This window comes from Microcebus murinus, chromosome 9, assembly GCF_040939455.1.
Source record: "Microcebus murinus isolate Inina chromosome 9, M.murinus_Inina_mat1.0, whole genome shotgun sequence".
Lineage (NCBI taxonomy): Eukaryota > Metazoa > Chordata > Mammalia > Primates > Cheirogaleidae > Microcebus > Microcebus murinus.
In genome coordinates, this window is record NC_134112.1 from 44,472,302 (window position 1) to 44,492,513 (window position 20,212).

The 20,212-nt window shown below is 33.0% G+C and overlaps 1 protein-coding gene across 12 annotated transcripts in view; it reads right to left on the reverse strand.

Annotated features, from left to right (window-relative positions):
• The window catches only part of PPP1R9A (protein phosphatase 1 regulatory subunit 9A), a 260,419-nt gene that overhangs the window by 92,260 nt on the left and 147,947 nt on the right, over positions 1 to 20,212 (reverse strand). For 11 of the 12 annotated variants that reach the window (XM_076006431.1, XM_012757081.2, XM_012757078.3 and 8 more), the window contains one exon: positions 1,099 to 1,203. The exons of the other annotated variant lie outside the window; for it this stretch is intronic. In XM_076006431.1, the coding sequence (XP_075862546.1) occupies positions 1,099 to 1,203 (105 nt within the window). The remainder of the gene's footprint in view (positions 1 to 1,098; positions 1,204 to 20,212) is intronic. 12 annotated transcript variants of the gene reach the window in all.

Here is a 20,212-nt window from a genome sequence, read left to right on the forward strand (position 1 = left end):
AAATGATTTTTCTCCTTTAACCTGTAAGAAAAATTCCATAGGTTTATCTCCCCCACTCATTAAATCATTCAAACTTTGACTTCATTTGGCCAGGACTGCCTTCTTATTTGTTTTCCAACCTACAATATTCACAACCACAGGGTTAGATATAAATTTCAAGGTCTGAAAGAATGCACCCTAAGTTCCATTAAGTTGGAAAAGTTATAGTTAATAACACATTGGTCCTAGCTGATTCTTTTTTTATTTTTATTTTTTAATAAACAGGGTCTCATTCTGTCTCCTAGGCTAGAATACCAGGACATGAACATAGGACGCTGTAACCTCAAATTCCTGGGCACAAGCAATCCTCCAGCTTCAGTTCCTTGAGTAGCTAGGACTACAGACATGAACTACCATGTAGGCTAATTTTTAATTATTTTGTAGAGATGGGGTCTTGCTGTTTTGCCCACCTGGTCTCAAATTCCTGGCCTCAGGCAATCCTACCTTGGCCTCACAAAGTGCTGGAATTACACACATGAGTCACTGTGCTTGGTCCCTGGCTGATTCTTTAAAACAATATGTAGATTTTTAAAATGTACTTATATTCAAATCATTCAGTACTAAATAATATGTATCATTAAATATGTATATAATCACTTCAATTTATTGTATAATGGTTTTATTAAAAGAATTTGGGACTTAATTTACATTTATTGAGGCCATAACTAGAAATTCTACCTTCCTAGCAATTCTTATTGTATTAGCAATAAGGCGTACTCACACAGATCAGTAATTACCCATTCTGATTCATACTGTATTCTCACTTGTCTTCAAATCTTTCTAGAATTCTAGGATATCTAATTTAAAATTCCATTTACATTGGAATGGAATGTAAATTGTAATAAAGAAAGAAAAATGAAAAACTGAAGACAAGTTTTTAGTAGTCGCATAAAACTGTCGTTGTAATTACATATATTTGTATTTATAGGGTAAACTATAGACCATGAAAATCTAACAAACTATAAAGTAACCAATTATAAACTATAAACTATAAACCAATTATAAACTATAAAGTAACCAACTATAAAGTAACTATATTGCACATATATGAATATTTACCTAACAATGCTTTCAGTGTTTCTGAGAACTGTTGCAGCAAAATTCTGTGTGACACCGACCAAGCTGGTTCCATCCACTTCTACAATCTGGTCATTGACCTTTATTCTTTAGGAAGAAAAAAATTACCCACGATTAATTTATCTGATAATGTCTTACCATTTCTAATAAGAGAATTGACAAAATACTTGATTTTTGAGATATTCTTATTGATCCAAAATTTGTCTTTTATATATAGGCAGGCCTCTGTACCCACGGGTTCCATACCCATGGATTAAACCAATTATGAATCTAAAATATCAGGAAAAAATAAAAGATAACACAATAATCAAAAAGTACAAATTTAAAAAGCAATACAATTATTTATTTTTTGTTTATAGTGTATTAGATATTACAAATAATATAAAAATGACTTAAAGTATACCAGAAGGATGTGTTTAAATGATATGTAAATACTACCTCATTTTATAATAGGGACTTGAGCATCCACAGATTTTGGTATCCACAAGGGTCCTTGAACCAATCTCCTGTGGATACCAAGGGATGACTGTACAGGCTTCAGATCTTAGTCAAATGCTTAATGTTTTAAGCAGACTATTTCAAAGAACAGAAATGAGCAACACTAAATGGCAAGAGCCTGTTTACCAAACATCTATATTCCTATCACAAAAAACTGATAATTGTGAATGTATGACATATTTACATCACTTTGTGTCTTTAATTAATTGGTGTATATAAAACATCACTGATTCAGCTGAAATACCCTTTGGGTCTAATACCTAGTCTCTCATCACACCTGTCATCCCTAAGGAAACACATCACTAGGAATTACAGGGAATCCTTCCTATTTAAATTGTACACTACAAATATTTAATGCTTGTGTGTGTGTTTGTGTGTATATATGTGTATATTTTCTTATTCACTTATTCTTATGAACAGTATATGGTATTAATATTGTTTAGTGTATATTACTTTTAAATTTATATATATGTTTTGTACATACCATTTTTTATTCCTCATAATAAAATAGTTCAAACATGGAAAAATATAGCATACATACATAATAAACTCTCATTTACCCAAAACCCAAGTTTATCAAATCTTAGAACCGTGCTATATGTGTGTCATATTTTTTCTAAAGAAATACATTATAAAAAAGTTGAAATTCCTTTATTATTTGTCTCAAATTTTATTCCCTTCATTGCTTCTACAGAGGTAACCACCATACTATTGCATACTAATTGCAGTGCTTAAATATTCTATTGATTGTTTTGAAATAGAAACAATATGTATGTGTGAATAGGCACAACATGTATATATTTGTATGTTTTCAAAAATTATGAAGTATACCTCACTTTTTACAACTTAGTTCACTTCACTTAACAATATATTTCAGATTTATCTATGGCTTTATTAAATGTAATTCTAGCTAATTCATTTTAATAAGTATATAGTATTATCTTTTATAAAGATACCAAAATATATTTATCTATTGTTTTGCAGATGGACAACAGTGTTGTTTTCAACTTTAGCTATTATAAACACTGCTATAATAACCAACTTCATACATGCCACCTTACACAGGAGTAAGTTTCTCCAGGATATTTCCCTAGAAATGAAATTCCTAAGTCAAATACTGGCAATTTCAACTTTATTAGACATTGACAAATCTCTACATCTTCAGGATGTTCATATCCTTTAAGTACTGCCAATCATGTAGGTGGAAAATGATATTACAATGTAATTTTAATTGCATTTCTCTCATTACTAGTGTGGGTGAACATTTTTTCACATGTTTGTAAGTCATCGGTCTACTTCTACAAACTGTCAGATCATTTCCTTTACCTATTTGTTGTTATTGTTGGGTTGAGTATCTTTTTACTTACTGATTTATAAAAGATGTCTTTATATATCCTATATATTAATACCTTCTTAAACATGTTGCAAATACCTTCACCAAATCTATAGATTGTCTTTTTACATTTGTCTTGAGACAAATAATAAAGGAATTTCAACTTTTTAATAATGTATTTCTTTAGAAAAAATATGACACATATATAGCACAGTTCTAAGATTTGATAAAATTGGGTGTTGGGTAAAATTGGGTGTTGGGTAAAATTGGGTGTGGGGTGAGAGTTTATTATGTATTTATGCTATATTTTTCCATTTTGAATTTTGAAATATGGTGGTTTTGAAAAGAATTATTTTTAAAAATATAATCATATCAGTAAGTAGATATTTTTGTGTTTTGTTTATGGAATCACTTCCTGCCCAAAGATTATAAAAACATTCTATATTTACTTCTAATTGTTTAAACATTCTGCTTCTCTGCACTCAGGTAATTATTCACTTGGGAATTATTTTTTATGATAATATATGTTAGCAATCTATTTTTTCTAAGTGTATAAACAATTAGCCTAACAACATGTAATAAAGAGTTCCTTTTTCCCTCACTGATTTGTAGTGCTACTTCAAGTTCTCAAATGCACATTGACATGTTTCTGGGTTCTCTATAGGTTCTATGTGTCTTCTATCTCCACATTAATACTATATTGTCTTAGCTAATAAAGTTTTGTAACTATTCATAGTTTTCACATTTCATAGGAAATTCCCCTAAAATGGTTCATTACCTCCAAATATGCCTGAGTTATTCTTGAACCTTTGCTCTTACTAATTAATTTCGGGTTTATTTGCCAAATAATATGAAAATACTTATTGGAGTGTTAATGAAATTAGACTGATTTTAAAGATTGCCTTGTAGAGAACTGACAACTTTATCATCTTGTCTCTTTCTATGAACAAAAATTGACAGCTATCATAAGCATCTCTGGGAATTGTGGTGTAAATCATATTTTGCTGCGAAGTGTTAAATAAAGTTAGTCAAAGCTTGAAAATAAGACTAAAAGTAGGGCAATATATTTTTTCAATGTCCTATAGGTACATTAGTTAACAAACTCACCTAAGGATAATAAGGGGAATGTACTTTATTTGATACAACTATTTAATATTGATTAAAGGTCCTAGGCATAGTGAAGTCCTTTATTACTTTGCAGATTTCTGACCAGAATAAATTCATATACTTTTCAACTATTAGAAAAGATAATCCCAGATAATGGCTTATTCCCATATAGAATATTAACCAATTACAGTTCTTATGAAAAACAGTAAAGAGATTTCTGAATAAGCTAAAAATAGAACTACCATACGATCCAGTAATCCCACTACTGGGTATTTATCCAGAGGAAAGAAAGTCAGTCTATCAAAGGCATACTACCATTTACACATTTACCGCACAGCACTATTCACAATAACAAAGATACAGGATCAACCTAAGTTTTTATCAACAGATGTATGGATAAAGAAAATGTGGTATGTATAAGCAATGGAATGCTATTTGGGCATAAATAAGAATAAAATCATGTCATTTTCAGCAACATGGAGGAAACTGAAGATAGTTATATTAAGTGAAATAAGCCAGGCAAAGAAAGACAAATATCACACGTTCTCACTCACGTGTGGAAGCTAAAAAAGTTGATCTCATAAAGGTAGAGAATAAAATAATATATAAGAGGAGACTGAGAAGAGTGTGTGGGTGGGAGGGAGGATGAAGAGACCTTGGTTAAGTAATATAAACATACAACCAGATACAGGGAATAAGTTCCAATGTTTGATAGCAGAAAAGAGTGACTACAGTTAACAACAATGTATTTATTGTATATTTCGAAATAGCTAGAAGAGAGGGCTTGAAATGTTTCCAACACATAGAAATGATACATACTTGAGGTGGTAGAGATCCCAAATATTTTCACTTGATCATTACAGGCTCTATCCACATAACAAAATATCATGTGTGCCCCATAAATAGGTAGAAATATTATGTATCAACAAAAATTTTTAAAAATAAAAAAACAGAATCTTTGAACAAATCATACTATTTTAATAATTTTGTATAAAATATTCATCTCTTGTTTTTTCTTCAATGTTTCTGCTAAACCCTTTTTCATGTTTATTTCCATCTCTTAAACATTAATATGGTTGGTCTGAGCCACTGATAAACTATATTCACTGGAGACAGCATCCCTAATGAAAAGATGAAGGCACTCTTCTGTTTTACCCTATCTTACAACCTGTAACTGTATGTGATCTCCTCTAAAGATCTGGCATCTGATTCTTTCCCTGCACCCTTGATACATGGGTCCCATATTGAGATTTGGTATAGCTACTAAGGACACTTTGACAATATTGACTCTTCTAATCCATGAACACAAGATATCTTTCAATTTATTCATGTCTTCGATTTCTTTCATCAATGTTTTATAGTTTTCAGTGTACAGAGCTTTTCGCCTCCTTCTTTAAATTTATTCCCATGTGTTTTATTCTTTTTGATGCTATTGTAACTTAGACTACTTTCTTCTTCGTTTGGATAGTTCACTCTAAGTGTATCAAACGCAGCTAATGTTTACAAGTTGATTTTATATGATACAGCTTTGCTCAAAGTGTTTATTATTTCTAACAGATTTTTGGTAGAGTCTTCAGGGTTTTCAAACAGGGAGAATTTTACTTCTTCCTCTCTGATTTGGATGCCTTTTATTTCTTTTTCTTGCCTAACTGTCAGGCTAGGGCTCCCAGTACAATGCTGATAAGTGGTGAGAGTGGGTATCTGAATCTTGTTTCTGATTCTTAGAGGAAAAGTTTACAACTTTTCTCCACTGAGTGTGATGTTATCTGTGGGTTTGTCATAGACAGCTTTTATTGTGTTGAGGTACACTCCACTATGGAAAGCAGTATAGAGGTTCCTCGAAAAATAAAAATAGAACTACCATATGATCCAGCAATCCCACTTCTGGGACTATATCCAAAGGAAATACAATCACTATTTTGAATCACTATTTCCCATATTCATTGCAGCATTATTCACAATAGTCAAGATATGGAAACAACCTAAGTATCTGCTGATGGATGAATGGATAAAGAAAATGTGATTTTATACACACACACACACATACACACACACATGCACACACAGAAACATTATTCAGCCTGAATAAAGAAGGAAATTCTGCTATTTGTGACAATATGGATGAATCCGGAAGACAATATGCTAGTGAAATAAACAAGATTTAAAAAGACAAATACTTTGTGATCTTACTTATATATGGAATCTCAAAAAGTCAAACTCAAAAGAGCAGAGAGTGGAAGGCTGGTTACCATTGTTTGGGGTTGGAGGAAATGAGAAGACACTGGATCAAGAGCAAAAACTTTCAGCTTTAAGATAAGTTCTGGAGAACTAATTTACAGCATAGTGACTATAGTTAATAATAATAATGTATTGTGTACTTGTAATTAACTATGAAAATAGACCTCAAGTGTTCTCACCACACAAGAAATTAACTATGTGAGGTGACAGATAGGTTAATTAGCTTTACTGAGGCAATCATTTCACAATAATACCTCAATTATTACATTATATGAATTATAATTTGTCAATTATACCTCAATCATGCTGGAAAGTAACAAAAATAAATTAAAAGTTAGAAAAGATTTGGGATAGGGAATGGAACTAGGAAACGTCACATAAGATATTAATTAACTAATGTGATCAGACCTGCCCTTATCAGACCTGCCAGGTAATAATGAATAAGCTCATAGACACTACTAAGCCAGGAATCTTTTTTTACAGGATCTTCTGCCAGGAGCTTCATAAAGAGGAAAATTCAATATTAGGATTTAGGCACTATTGGGTAGGTGGGGTGAATACTGATAAAATCACCGCTAACATCCTTCTAACCAAAATAATAATGTTTGGTTTAGAAATATCCTAAAGCATAGTTCCTGAAAGTGTGGTGCTCCAACCATCTACATTAGAATCCCCTGGGATACCTGTTTAAAATACAAATATATGAGCTCCACTCTAAGAGCAGATCCTACAAACCTGTACTGTATTATACATCTTAGTTGAGTCTTATTCAGACTAAAGTCTGAGACCTATGGGCCTAAGATATCTAAGAGGTTTTAATTAGGAAGAGAGGAAAAATATTTATCTTTTTGCAAGGCAGAGTGGTCAAGCAGCTACTGAATGCCAGCCAAGACTAAAACAGACAAAGGAAAACCAGAGATAATATTTGGAAATCACAGATGACACTGGAAGGCTAAGCAACAAAAATGAAGATATGACAATTCATTAGAGACTAGTACTAAAAAGCCAGAATGACCAGAGCTGTACATTGAAATCACTCAGGCAACTATATAAAATACAGGTGCCTAACCCCAATGTGATGAATCTAAATTCAGGAAAGAAGGCCAAGGCCTAAATCCTTAGAGAATTCCTTGAGATATTCAGGGATACTCCACAGCTAAAAAGAAGTTTTACAGAAGATGCCTCTGCTCCTAAATTCATTCTACATAGTACTGTTAGTATGAAATACTAAATATAAATTAAATCATTAGACAGGAAAAAATAAATGATTATAAAGGACAGATATATATTAGATAACATAATACATTCAAAATGCATATGAAGACATAATTACAATATCAGCTTTATCTCTTTATACATATCTCCTAATAAACTACACTGGTTTAGGTCCATATTGTTACACAATGGTACTATTGTAAAACTTCCTGTAACTTGTCTCATTATCTTTGGCCTTATGCTTTCCTCAAATGTATTCTGCATATCACTCATTAAAAATTAATCTTGTCGACATAATAATCCCTTATATTTATGGTCAACTGATTCTTGACAAGGGTACCAAGACCATTCAATGGAGAAAGACTGGTCTTTTCAACAAGTGGTGATGGTAAAGTGAATATCCACATGGAAAAGGATAAAGATAGATGGCTTCCTCACTCCCTATACAAAAGTAATAACTAAAATGGTTTATAGACCTAAATAGAAGAGCTAAAACTATAAAACTCTTAGGAAAAATGAATGAGTAAATCTTTATGATCTCGGATTAGGTAATGCCTTCTTAGCCATGACATCAAAGTACAAGTGACAAAAGAAAAACTAGATATATTGGAGTTCATGAAAATTAAAATGTTTTGTGCTTCCAAGGAAACCATTAAGAAAGTGGAAGGACAAATTACAGATTAGAAAAAAATGTGTATATGTCATATTATCAAATAACTGATATTGGGTTTGTATCTAGAATACTGCAAAGAGCTCTTATAACTCATTAATAAAAGACAACCCAATTTAAAAATGGCCAAAGGATATGAGTAGGCATTTCTCCAATGAAGATATAAAAATGGCCAATAAGTACATGAAAAAAATGCCCATGATCATTAGGCACAAGGGAAATGCAAATTAAAATCAAAATGATATACTTCTTCACGCCCACTCAGATGGTGATGATCAAAAAGACAGAGATAATAACAAGTGTTCATGAAGATGTAGAGAAATTGGACCCCTCATATGCCACCAGTGAATATGTATAATGAGGCAGCAGCTCTAGAAAACATTCTGGTGATTACTTGAAAGGTTAAACATAGAATTATTATATGACTCAAAAATTTTGATCCTAGGTATAAGAGAGATGAAAATAAACCCACACAAAAAATTAGTACATGAATACTCATAGCAGTATTATTCATAACAGCCAAAAGTGAAAAAACCCAAATATCCATCATTTGATATCAGAATGAATAAACAAAATGTGATATTATCCATTCAGTGGAATATTATTTGCCAATAAAAAGGAATTAAGTACTGATAAATGCTATAGCATGGATGAACATGCTTCCTTTTTCAGGTGGTAAAAATGTTCTAAAATTAATTGTGGTGATGATTACATAACTCTTGAGTATTTGAAAAACCATTGAACTGTACACTTTAAATAAGTAAACTACATGGTAGGTGAATTATACCTCAATAAAAGTGTTAAAAAACTAACTCTAATTGTTCTTAGAGAACAATTTTATCTGCAACACCACCAGCTTCATCATTACAATAAAATATAACTCTAATCACTTAACCTGGCTTTCAAGTTTCTTCAGCATTGGATTTTGACCTAATTCTGACATTTGAATCCCACATTATCATTCCTGACATTTAAATTTTAATGATTTATGCCTCATCTGCTTTCACCTCACCCTATTTCACCATGAACAAGACTGGATTACTTTACTCATAGAAAACAGGAATATTGCTCAAGTTTGAGAATTTTATTAGCTATTGTGGTAGGTTCATTATAATTAATTAATGAATTACAATAGATTAAATATTAATGGATTAAATATTAAATATTAATGGATTAAATATTATAGTGGATTAACAATTCTCACATATAGCATATCTCTCCCTTTCTCCCACTTAATCCATATGGTTAAAGAGATAGAGCTTCTGTTTTCCCACCGAGCAAATCTGGGATTGCTTTCTTCCTTTGTCAATTATTCTTCCCAGAAGGTTAGAAAAGCATAGTCCTCTCTAGTTATATCTTATTCTCCACTCCCCTATAGAGGAAAAAATGAATAGAGCTACAACCACACACCTCTAACGTTATTCCACTTTTTCCTTCTAGAAAGTAATAAAAGCACTGGGTTTACCTAGAGCTGCTTAGCCATCTCTCATGTTTTCTTCCAATATAACCTCTTTCTACATTTTCTCTAGCTCTAAGTACTAACAGTTTTTGGAGCACTGTGATGGTGATACTAAAGACTGGCTTTAGAGAAAAAAACACAATGAAGTCCTCCTGCCAATTCCAGACTCACCTAGCTTAAATACTCTGCCAGATTAGATTTACTCATGATTAGATTGGGAGTCAAAGCTTCTTGTTAATTCATTTTTATATTTTCTTTTGTGTAATATACATGTAACAATGAACAGCCTCCCGAGTAGCTGGACTACAGGCATGTGCTACCATGCCTGGCTAATTTTTTCTATATATATTAGTTGGCCAATTAATTTCTTTCTATTTTATAGTAGAGACGGGGTCTTGCTCTTGCTCAGGCTGGTTTCGAACTCCTGACCCTGAGCAATCCGCCCGCCTCAGCCTCCCAGAGTGCTAGGATTACAGGCGTGAGCCACCTGCCTGGCCTATTTCTTCTAACTTTTACATAAAATATATAGAATGCTATGAAAGAAACATGAGCTCAATACATTTTTTGATAGTGACAATTCACTGATGTTTTCAGATGGCCAATAACTGCAACTGTACATGAATGACAAATCTGCAAAGCAACTTTCATGGCAGTACAAGTTGGCTGGCTTACCAATACCTATGGAAGACAAAAGCAAGAAGAAATCCTCTATCTTTCAAATATTTAATTTTAAATATATTTTGAATTTTGAAAAACCAAATTAAAGTTGAACCACAGACTTTGAAAGATGAACACATCTGGCTTTCCAGAAAAAAAAAAAAAAGAGTAAAACTGAAAGCTCAAGTTTTCAAAAGGAAAAACAGTCATTATCATACTTTCATGAAGCAAAAGGCTAATAAGGTGACTTTAATCAGGCAGGAGCATTTGAGAAGGCAGATGTTTTTGTAAAAGAGAATATTTTAAGGATGAATAATAGGAGTATAAAACAGAAGCTAGAAAGATTTTAAAACAGTTTTGTTTTTTTTAAAAAATATATGTACTGAGCTAGAATTTACTGGGGAGAAACATAAAAGCAAAATACAGGTTTGTACATTGTCAATAGACAGAATGATCAAAAGTGAAAGAAATCTAAGGTGATGATTGCCTTAATGGGCAAGAATAAAGAAAGAACAAACTAGGTCAAATAAGTTTCTGAAAATAAGCATCCTTGTCAGAATGATTTCAATAAAAAGTGATGAAACAGGTACAACTGAATGGACTAAGTGCTCTAATTAGAAAAAAGAGGCCAGGCGTGGTGGCTCACACCTGTAATCCTAGCACTCTGGGAGGCTGAGGCGGGCGGATTGCTCGAGGTCAGGAGTTCAAAACCTGCCTGAGCAAGAGTGAGACCCCGTCTCTACTATAAATAGAAAGAAATCAATTGGCCAACTAATATATATACAAAAAATTAGCTGGACATGGTGGCGCATGCCTGTAGTCCCAGCTACTTGGGAGGCTGAGGGAGAAGGATCACTTGAGCCCAGGAGGTTGAGGTTGCTGTGAGCTAGGCTGATGCCATGGCACTCACTCTAGCCTGGGCAACAAAGCGAGACTCTGTCTCAAAAAAAAAAAAAAAAAGATAGCAAAAGTGCTGGAAAAAATATAAGTACAGAAAATAATATGCTTGCTTCATTGATTTGATTGATACAGTCAGTCAGTAATTCAGCAATTCAGCAATTCAGTGATTTGATCCTGACTACATTCCAAGGACAGGGAGAGTTATTGGTACACAAATTTGAATAAAGTATGATCCCTGTTTAAGAATACCATACACGTACACACACACACACATATATATATATAGGAGATGTGTGTGTTTTATGGATTGGAGACATGGGAGTATGATAAGCTAAACCAAACATTACGTGTGCCAACAAGTAAGGAATGAATAAAATAAGTTGATGTTAAGAGGAGGGGGCTATTGACTCTTTAAAGTGAAGGTCAAATGGAACAGAGCAAAGAAAAAAACTAAGAATAGATGGATTCACAATCAAGTTACAGTGCTTTTTCAAGTAACCCCCCAAAAATCACCAGCCCTAAATGTATAATGCTGTTTTTTAAAAAATGGCTGTTCACGTGACCCTCACAAAGACTACAGATTATTGGAAATTACCTTTAGGAAAACTGAAAGAACAAACATGAAAAACTAAAATCATAAGGAAGTCTGCCAAGAAAAAAAAAGTGATTCCTAGAAATGGAATCGATCCACCACAAATGGGTTTGGATGCGTATCAAAAGTCTAATACCAACCAGGTGGTATGGAAGACACTAGAATGATAACCGTGGTCCCCACCCTTAATGAGCTTACAGTGAATCTATGGACATAATACATACAACAGGAAGGCAAACAACGGGACACAGATGCATGTGCTACAGACTATTACGTTCAAGAGTATAGATGACAAGAGTTCAGCTAGGCTCAATTAGTGAGAGTTCAATTGTTTCAGTGAGGAATTAACACTCTAAGCTTAGTCTTGAAGTAGAAAGTAATACAATGTTGGGAAAAATATGTTTCTGTGTAGGGTGAGGAGCAAGAAAGGAAAGATGATGTTAAGAAAAGAACCTGGGTCTTGGAGTTGTTCATACCTAAATTTCAATTTCAAAGATTCTACGTACTACTAATTTAATTAAAATCCACAAGGCTAAGTTTCTTTATCTGTATGTTATTTTAGGAATATTGTAAATTTGTGTAATGTAGGGAATTGTAAAAAGAAATTACTGAAAGGCAAAAAAGAAAAGAGAGAGAAAGAGAGAGCAACAGATGGTAGGCGGAAGATTGAGAGTGGAGGTTTCTGCAAAATAGTCCTGGGGGAAAGGAATGTGAGGTACAGTAAATCCAGAACTATCTGTCTGTCCTATAAGAGTGAAAGCAAAGAATGAACAAGGGAGGTTGATGAACTGAGCTCTGGGGCCCCAGACCCTGGTGGTAAACATCTCCAAATGTACAAATAGTATAAGCAATGGACACTTGGGAAAACGATGATGCACTGAGAACAAAGAGTCATGGATCTCATTAAATATAAGTGATCATGATATGATACTGAAAAGTTAAAGAGGATTCAGTCTAAGAAAAGGTCCCTGGATATTTCAAAAAGCAGGCAAAAAATTTTGATACCAACAGATTTGACAGAAAATTAAGAATAGAAACCAAAATCAGAATTTTACTATATTTTAAGTTTAGAGTTCTACATTAATTCTGTTTATTGTACTTGGTCATTTTTATTAATTAATGGACTGGCAAGAGTAGAGAAAAAAAGTTCTATGCAGTTATGAAGTGAAAGCAGTTAGTATAGACCACTTATTTGTGGATATCAGCACTAAGAGAACAAATGATAACAGTATAAAAATGCAACAGAAAAACAAAAAACAAAATAATTTATTAAAAAAAGAAAAGAAGAAGTACGGATGGCCAATAAGCATCTTAAAAGCTCAAAAATGAAAAATTTAAATTTAAAGAATATTATCTAACTTTTCAAATTATTTTATAACATAATATTCAATCTTAATGAGGATACAGTAGACAACTTCTAGATCCTGCTGGGGGAGTACAAATTGAACAACTTTTCCAAAGGGCAGTTTAGCAATGTGTTTTTAAAGTATTTCAAATGAAATGCTCCTTGACATAGTAATTCTAGTCTTAGGAATTAATTTCAAAGAAATAATCAGTGATGTACATTAATGATTTCTCTATAAAAATGCTGACTTCATGAACATCTTGTAAGCAACCTACTAGAAAACAACATGTAAGTCATTTATGTATACTACAGCAAAATATATCCTTAAAATCTATTGCAAAAACTATTTGATGACATGATATGATGCCATTATTGATTATTTTTATTAAAGAACATGCTCTGGAGTTAGATATCCTTTATTTACAGCCAGGCTTTGCCACTTACTTTCTGTGAGTGTGTATGTGGAGCCTTAGCTTCCTTATATATAGAACAGAAATAATAAAATATATATTTAATGATGGCTATGAGCAGGATTAAATAAGATGCAAAATATAAAGAGCACATTGCCTGCCTTATAGTAAGTATTCAAGAAATATCTTGGTGATTAAAACATGTAAAAAAATGCAAAACCATATATTTAGTTGATCCTAATTTTGTTAAGTAAATAAAGGCATACACACACACACACACACACACACACACACACACACACACGCACAATCTAGAAGGAAATTCACCAGCAGAATTTTAACAGTGGACGACTTTAGATGATGTGATTATATGAGATTTTTATTTTCCTCTTTATGTTGTTCTGCATTTTCCAAATTTTTAACCATGAACATGTATTACCTTTAAAACTTTAAAATGTCATCACACATGCTAATTTGACAATTGATGATAGCATTTTATGGTTGGGAAAATGGTCTAAAAAGTTTTCCTTTAGACTGAAGCATTATAGTCATCTGCTCTTTGTTAAACATACACATGTGTATAATCGTAAAATTATACACCAACGGTTCAGGACTTAAGGATCTATAATCTATAACCCAAAGCCAAAATGATATATTTTCAGAAGGGATGTATGAATCCCTTATACATTGAGCTTATATATTTCAATAGGAATTTTACAATGCCCATCATATGCAATTAAATAAGCAAAAAACCCACAATGTTTATAGCACTTCCTTATTTTCTTCATGCATCTTTCTAAACACACTTAATGTTCATGCACATCCATGTGCCTAAAAACAGGGGGAAAAAGTCTGGAAAAAGTACGAAAAGAAAAAAAAAAATACCAACCTAAAATTCTACACCGAGAAAACATTTTTTTCAAAGGTGAAACAGACTTTTTCAGACATACAAAACTGAAAGGAACACATTACCAGAAGACCTGGTGGTAAAATGTTAAAGGAAGTGCCTCAGGGAGAAAGAACATGATACTAGAAGGAAACACGGGTCTCCACAGAGGAACGAAGAGCACTATGCTCACTGAGAAGACAGAAGAGCTCCAAGCTATAAAACACCCTATGCAACAAAAACAGTGACAATATTTTATTTGATTATTATTTCCATCAAAAAGATGTTTATTTTAAATTCTTTTCATTGCAAAAGTGATACGTTCCTTAAAGAAAAAAAAATTTAAAAATCTGAAATGCAATAAAAAAACAAGGAAAATAAAAACCACCTTTAAATTTTAAAAAGGAAGTAAGAAAGGAAGGAGGGAAGGATGAGGGTGGTGGGGAAAGGAGGAGAATTCTATAGAGTCTGCTATTTGAGGGGCTTTTCAATTTACGTTTTTGTGGAGGTAACCTACTTGGTGACTAAGGTGAAGACAAGCTCAAGAAACAAAATGAGCTGAAGAGGTAGGTAGAGGTAAAGAGGATTACATCGGGGGTTAGAGGAATAATGTTTAAAAACAGGGTAGCAGCTCTGGTTTATTCCCACCACAGATGGAAATGTTACCCAGTCCTATAACCCACTCAATCATGAGCCAATAGAGTACTGAATATGTAAATTGTTATTATGGTAGGGAAAAAGTTTTCTGCTGTCTGATACCCACTTTGCTTGCGTCTCTTGTCCTGTGAGACTATAAATTTCAGACACAACCTCACAGAACAGTAACACTGACAATCTCTCTCAACCCTTGGCTGTAATTAAAAAGCACAGAAAAGACAAGGGATGATGACTTCTGGTGGTAAAAATGACACAGACAGAGAGCTCTGCATCAGACCATCCCAGAGTATAGAGAATGATCCCTTCTATGGATAATCTAGACTTTCCCCAAATTTTCCAGAATAGCAGAGGAAATAGCCTGTTTCCCCTGGAAACACTGTCAACTGGAATGAAATTTATGGGAATGTACCTGGCGAGTCTGTAAAAGCCATTTCATCCTGGCCAGTTCCTCAATAGTTTCCATGTGCTTATAATAAACCAAAGTGTGCAACACCACTGCTCTTCAGCCTCACTGTGATAGTGCTGAGACTCCTCAATCTTTAATCTAAAAACCAGAATCAGTAGGCATAAGGCTAATGAAAATATAGAAGCTGGACTATTCTAGGTTTTGTTTAATGTTACTGGATAGTTATTTATTGACACGATGTTTCTGGGAAAAGGAAAAAAAAAACCCAACCCTACCTCACAGGGCTTATATCAACAAGGCAACCAAAGATGAATGATGGGGAGACCAGCTGGAGCAACATTAATGAACTTTGGTCAACAGAGATCTTCCCTAAAATGCTAGCTAGTGAAGTTTTAAACGTATGTGAAAATTCATGTCAAAGCCATAATAGTCCAACTGTCTAAGGGGTAAACAAGCAAAATATTTGATCAGAAGAGTGACATGAGTGTGTGCACAGAGAGGAAACCATCGACTAAGGGACTGTGACAGACTCAATTAAAACAGCAGTTTCCAAACAGGATTCTTCAAGGTTGGAGGGGACCCGCAGGGTCAAAGATGGGTCCCTTAGAAAGAGTGGATTTGCTGTAGTATAATCATAAGAATAGGATTGTTCATCTGTTTTGTATGTTGGTGTTACTCCAAAGGGTCAAAAACAATTAAAATCACATGAAAACCAATACTTGAATAAGGATAAATTACACAGTACCTTAATTTCACATTGAATAGCTCTTCTAATAAAACTGAAAAGGACAGTGTTTTAAAATGATGATGAACAAAAGCTTGAGAAACAAAAATAGGAACCAAAACTAAAACAGATCCCCAAACACACGTTTAATTTACCTGTTTAGCACAGCATCCTTAATAGTGTCCATGAGAGTTACTCTATAATTCGGCATTTTAAATTGTGTTATTAGGAAACTAATTTCGTTTTACAGAATCTTGAAAGAGAACTGGAGAATCACTAGTGTGTCAAAGTGTCTTATGTGCAATCCTAATAATTACATTTCTGGCAACAGAAAATAATGATCAATAGATATTATATTATTTTACTAAAAACTTAAAACTAAAACAGAAGGTGGAAATGGCTGTCATGTCATTCAGCTACATGACAAGCTACCCTGTAAGAGGCAGAGTAGCACAAAAACAAACAGAAAAATGTTAAGCCCAAGGAAATGTTTCAAAAGTGAATAAAACGCAAGGATTTACTCATTCGACAATTATTTCTTGAGCACCCTCTATGCTTAAGGCATCATATGAGAAGATACAGACAGGAAAAGCTTGACAAAAGAAAATTTAGAAAGTATGGCATAGTATCAAAGAAAAAGGAAGATTCTAAACTTTCTAACTATATTGGATAAATCAGGAGATAAGTACCCATGGCAAATCTTTAAAAGTATCCAAAATATGGTGAGAGTTTATGAGCCATTTAGAAGAAGTAAAAACAATCACAATGGAAAGGCTTCTTGTGTGGGGGCAGGACAGGGGGAGAAGAGAGAGGAAAAAAACCCTTTCTATATATGTCTGCTTATTTAACATTCCTTGAAGGAAGTATGACTAAATCTGAGATTAAACTGAAATAAGTTTTCTTAAATAGGAAGCATTAAGAAACTACAGAAAGCTAGAAAACTATAACAGAGAATCTTATCCTTTTAAAGCTAACAGGAACAGTTACAGAGAACATCTAAGCCAGATCCTCAATAACTGAGGTCTGAAGAGTAACCACTGCAGAGTGACAATCTCATCATTTTTAGTGGCAGTTTAAAAACTATATACAAGTATATAGTTTTCAAACTATATTCTAAGTATATTCAAAGTATATTCAAGTATAGTTTTCAAACTATATTCTGAGTTTGGGGTAACTTGTTTCAGCAGCAATAGAAAACTAATACAGATGTTACAATCTCTGAAAAAAAACACCTAAATATTTCATATTAATTAGCTGAAATTTAAATAACGCCACAAACTAGAGCCATTCAACACTTGGGCATGTATTAATTTTAGGCTTTTTGAGAAAAAGAGACTAAGAGAGACAGAGACAAAGAGAGACAAAGAAAAAAAAAGAGAAAAATGAATAAATAGAACACATATTCACAAAAGAATGGCGTCATATTAATCATACTGTTTTGTAAATGCTTAATACAAGACTTTTCTATATAAGTATACATATCATTACCTTAAAAATCATTATTGACTAGAGGCAGCAACCGACTGTCTTTGCATAACTTTCATATGTGGCTACCTTTCAACTAGTAAACAGGCAAACACTATGCAAATTAGCACACCAGTAATGGGGATGATAATAATATAATAATTTAAAAGATACTAAAACTGTCATAGGTCTAATTAAGAAACCACTTATTTTCTCATTTTCTCATCTATACATACACTCTCAATTTTCTTAAACATATAAAATAAAATACATGGGTTGGAAGATCTCTGAAGTCCCTCTGACTACCAAGATTTATGATTCCGTATGTAGGTTATATACCTTTCAATAGTTTTCCACATGATTCTTCCCATAATCACTATTTTTTATTACATTTTCAGTTTTTACTTGGTTCAAGAACGGTTCCATATGCAAACAGAACTGTGGAAGGTTTCTTAACTTACGTAAGCTTACCTGGTGCTTACAACAATCCTGTAATGTAGATAACATGAAAATTAAGTAATTTGTTCAATATCCCATAGCTGATAAGTAGAGTGAATGGAATTAAAACTCCTGGTTACATGACCTTAAAGATTCTGCTCATTTCATCACATTAAGTTGCCTCTCTTACTGTATTTGCTGAGGCATTTTCTAAGCACCTATTACAACAGCAGCAAGATTAGTATACTAGGTAAACATTCATTTAAAAGGAGGGAGGAAATGCACTGGGACTGATACAGCAAAGTTCTAAGATTGGTATAAATAATGAAAACTATGCAGGAGGAAAAAAGTCAGTAAATAGGTTAATAGAAAATAAACCTAATTTAAAAATGAATGAGGGAAAAATAAATAGGTCTGTGTTTAGAATGAGAACTGGTTAAGTGTTCAATGCAAAATTTTCCATCTTTTTGTTTTTTAATCAAGTTGTATTTTGGTTTGGCTTTGTGGCCAATTCACTTAAGAGAGATGGTTTATGATAATTAATAATGTTTAAATACCATCTATAAACATTATTTCCTATCACCCAAAAATGCTTCAAAATTTATATATACTTAACCATTGAAAAAAAATCCAAGCTACTCATTCAATGTTCCATTAAAAAAAAGATGATATTTCTTTGAATTTGGCAATTGTATTTTTGGGTCTACTTTTATTTCTATTGCCAACTGCTATAGTTTGAATGTGCCTCCTAAATTCATGTGTTGAAAACTTAATCCTGAATGCAACAGTGTTGAGAAGTGGACTTTAAAAAGGTGATTAGGTCATGAGGGTCATGAATGGATTAATGTTGCTATCATGGGAGTGGATTCACTATCTCCAGAGTGCGTTGCTATAAAAATGAGTTTGGCACTGTCTTGTTCTCTCTTACATGCACTGTCTTGCCCTTCTGCTTTCTACCATGGGATGACATAGCAAGAAGGCCATCACCAGATATGGCACCTGATCTTGGATTTCCCAGCCTTCAGAACCATGAGCCAAATAAATTTCTGTTCATTATAAATTATCCAGTCTTAGGTATTCTGTTATAGGAGCACAAAACAAACTAAGACACACCAACCTTTTGCTTCTAGCTTCAACCTGATACATCAGGAGCCTAGTATAACAATTAATCAAAATCTTTAACCCTTTGCACTCGGATGTCAAGTGTGACTCGACACAGTTAGCAAAAGTTATAGAGATTAAAATTACTCTTTGAATGTATCAATAATTTGAAATATAAAAAAATCCAAATAAATAAGTTTGTATGAAAAGAAACTCCAGTTTTTTATTCTACTGCTGGGCTTTGTAAAATCTGGGGTATTTAAAAAATTAAATCCCAAGTAGAATAAAGGAATCGAGAAAAAAAGCAAGTGAGTGCAAAGGGTTAAAGATGTATGTAGCTTGAGATGATGAAAGCTAAGACATAAAATAATGATGTGCTCTGCTGTGCATCAGAATTATCCAAGGTGGATGTTTAAACAAAGACCGCTCTCCTAGAGATTTTTTTTTTTTTTTTTTTTTTTTTTTTTTTTAGTTCACATTTTTTAATAACATGGCACAGTTTACATTACACAAGAAGGCTCCGCCGATTCTCCTAGAGATTTTAATTCTACAAGTTTAGGTGGCACTCAAAAACCGGTGTTTTTAGATAAAACACATTTGGGGAAACAAATCTCCAGAATTACCATCAATGTAGAATTAGAGCTTCTAATTTATCTTCTATCTGTTTCATTTTCAAAAATGCCAAAAACTATTATCATTTTTTTCAACATTTCTGAAGTTAAAATTATATGCTGACCTCCACAGTACATGGTTTTTAACTATATACACCCACGTTTCTGCCCACTTCCCACCAGATAGAGAGATGAAGACAAGTATAGATAGATAGATTTAATTTATCTAATATATATCACAGAAAACAGATATCCTGCCTACAAATCACAAAGTAATTCATGTGTTTTAACAACTGCCACATTTGAGAAACACTCTGAAATTCTGTCCCCCCGAAAAAAAAAAATCAAAGGAAGAAAGCCACCTCTGAAAGAATTCCAAGTTCGC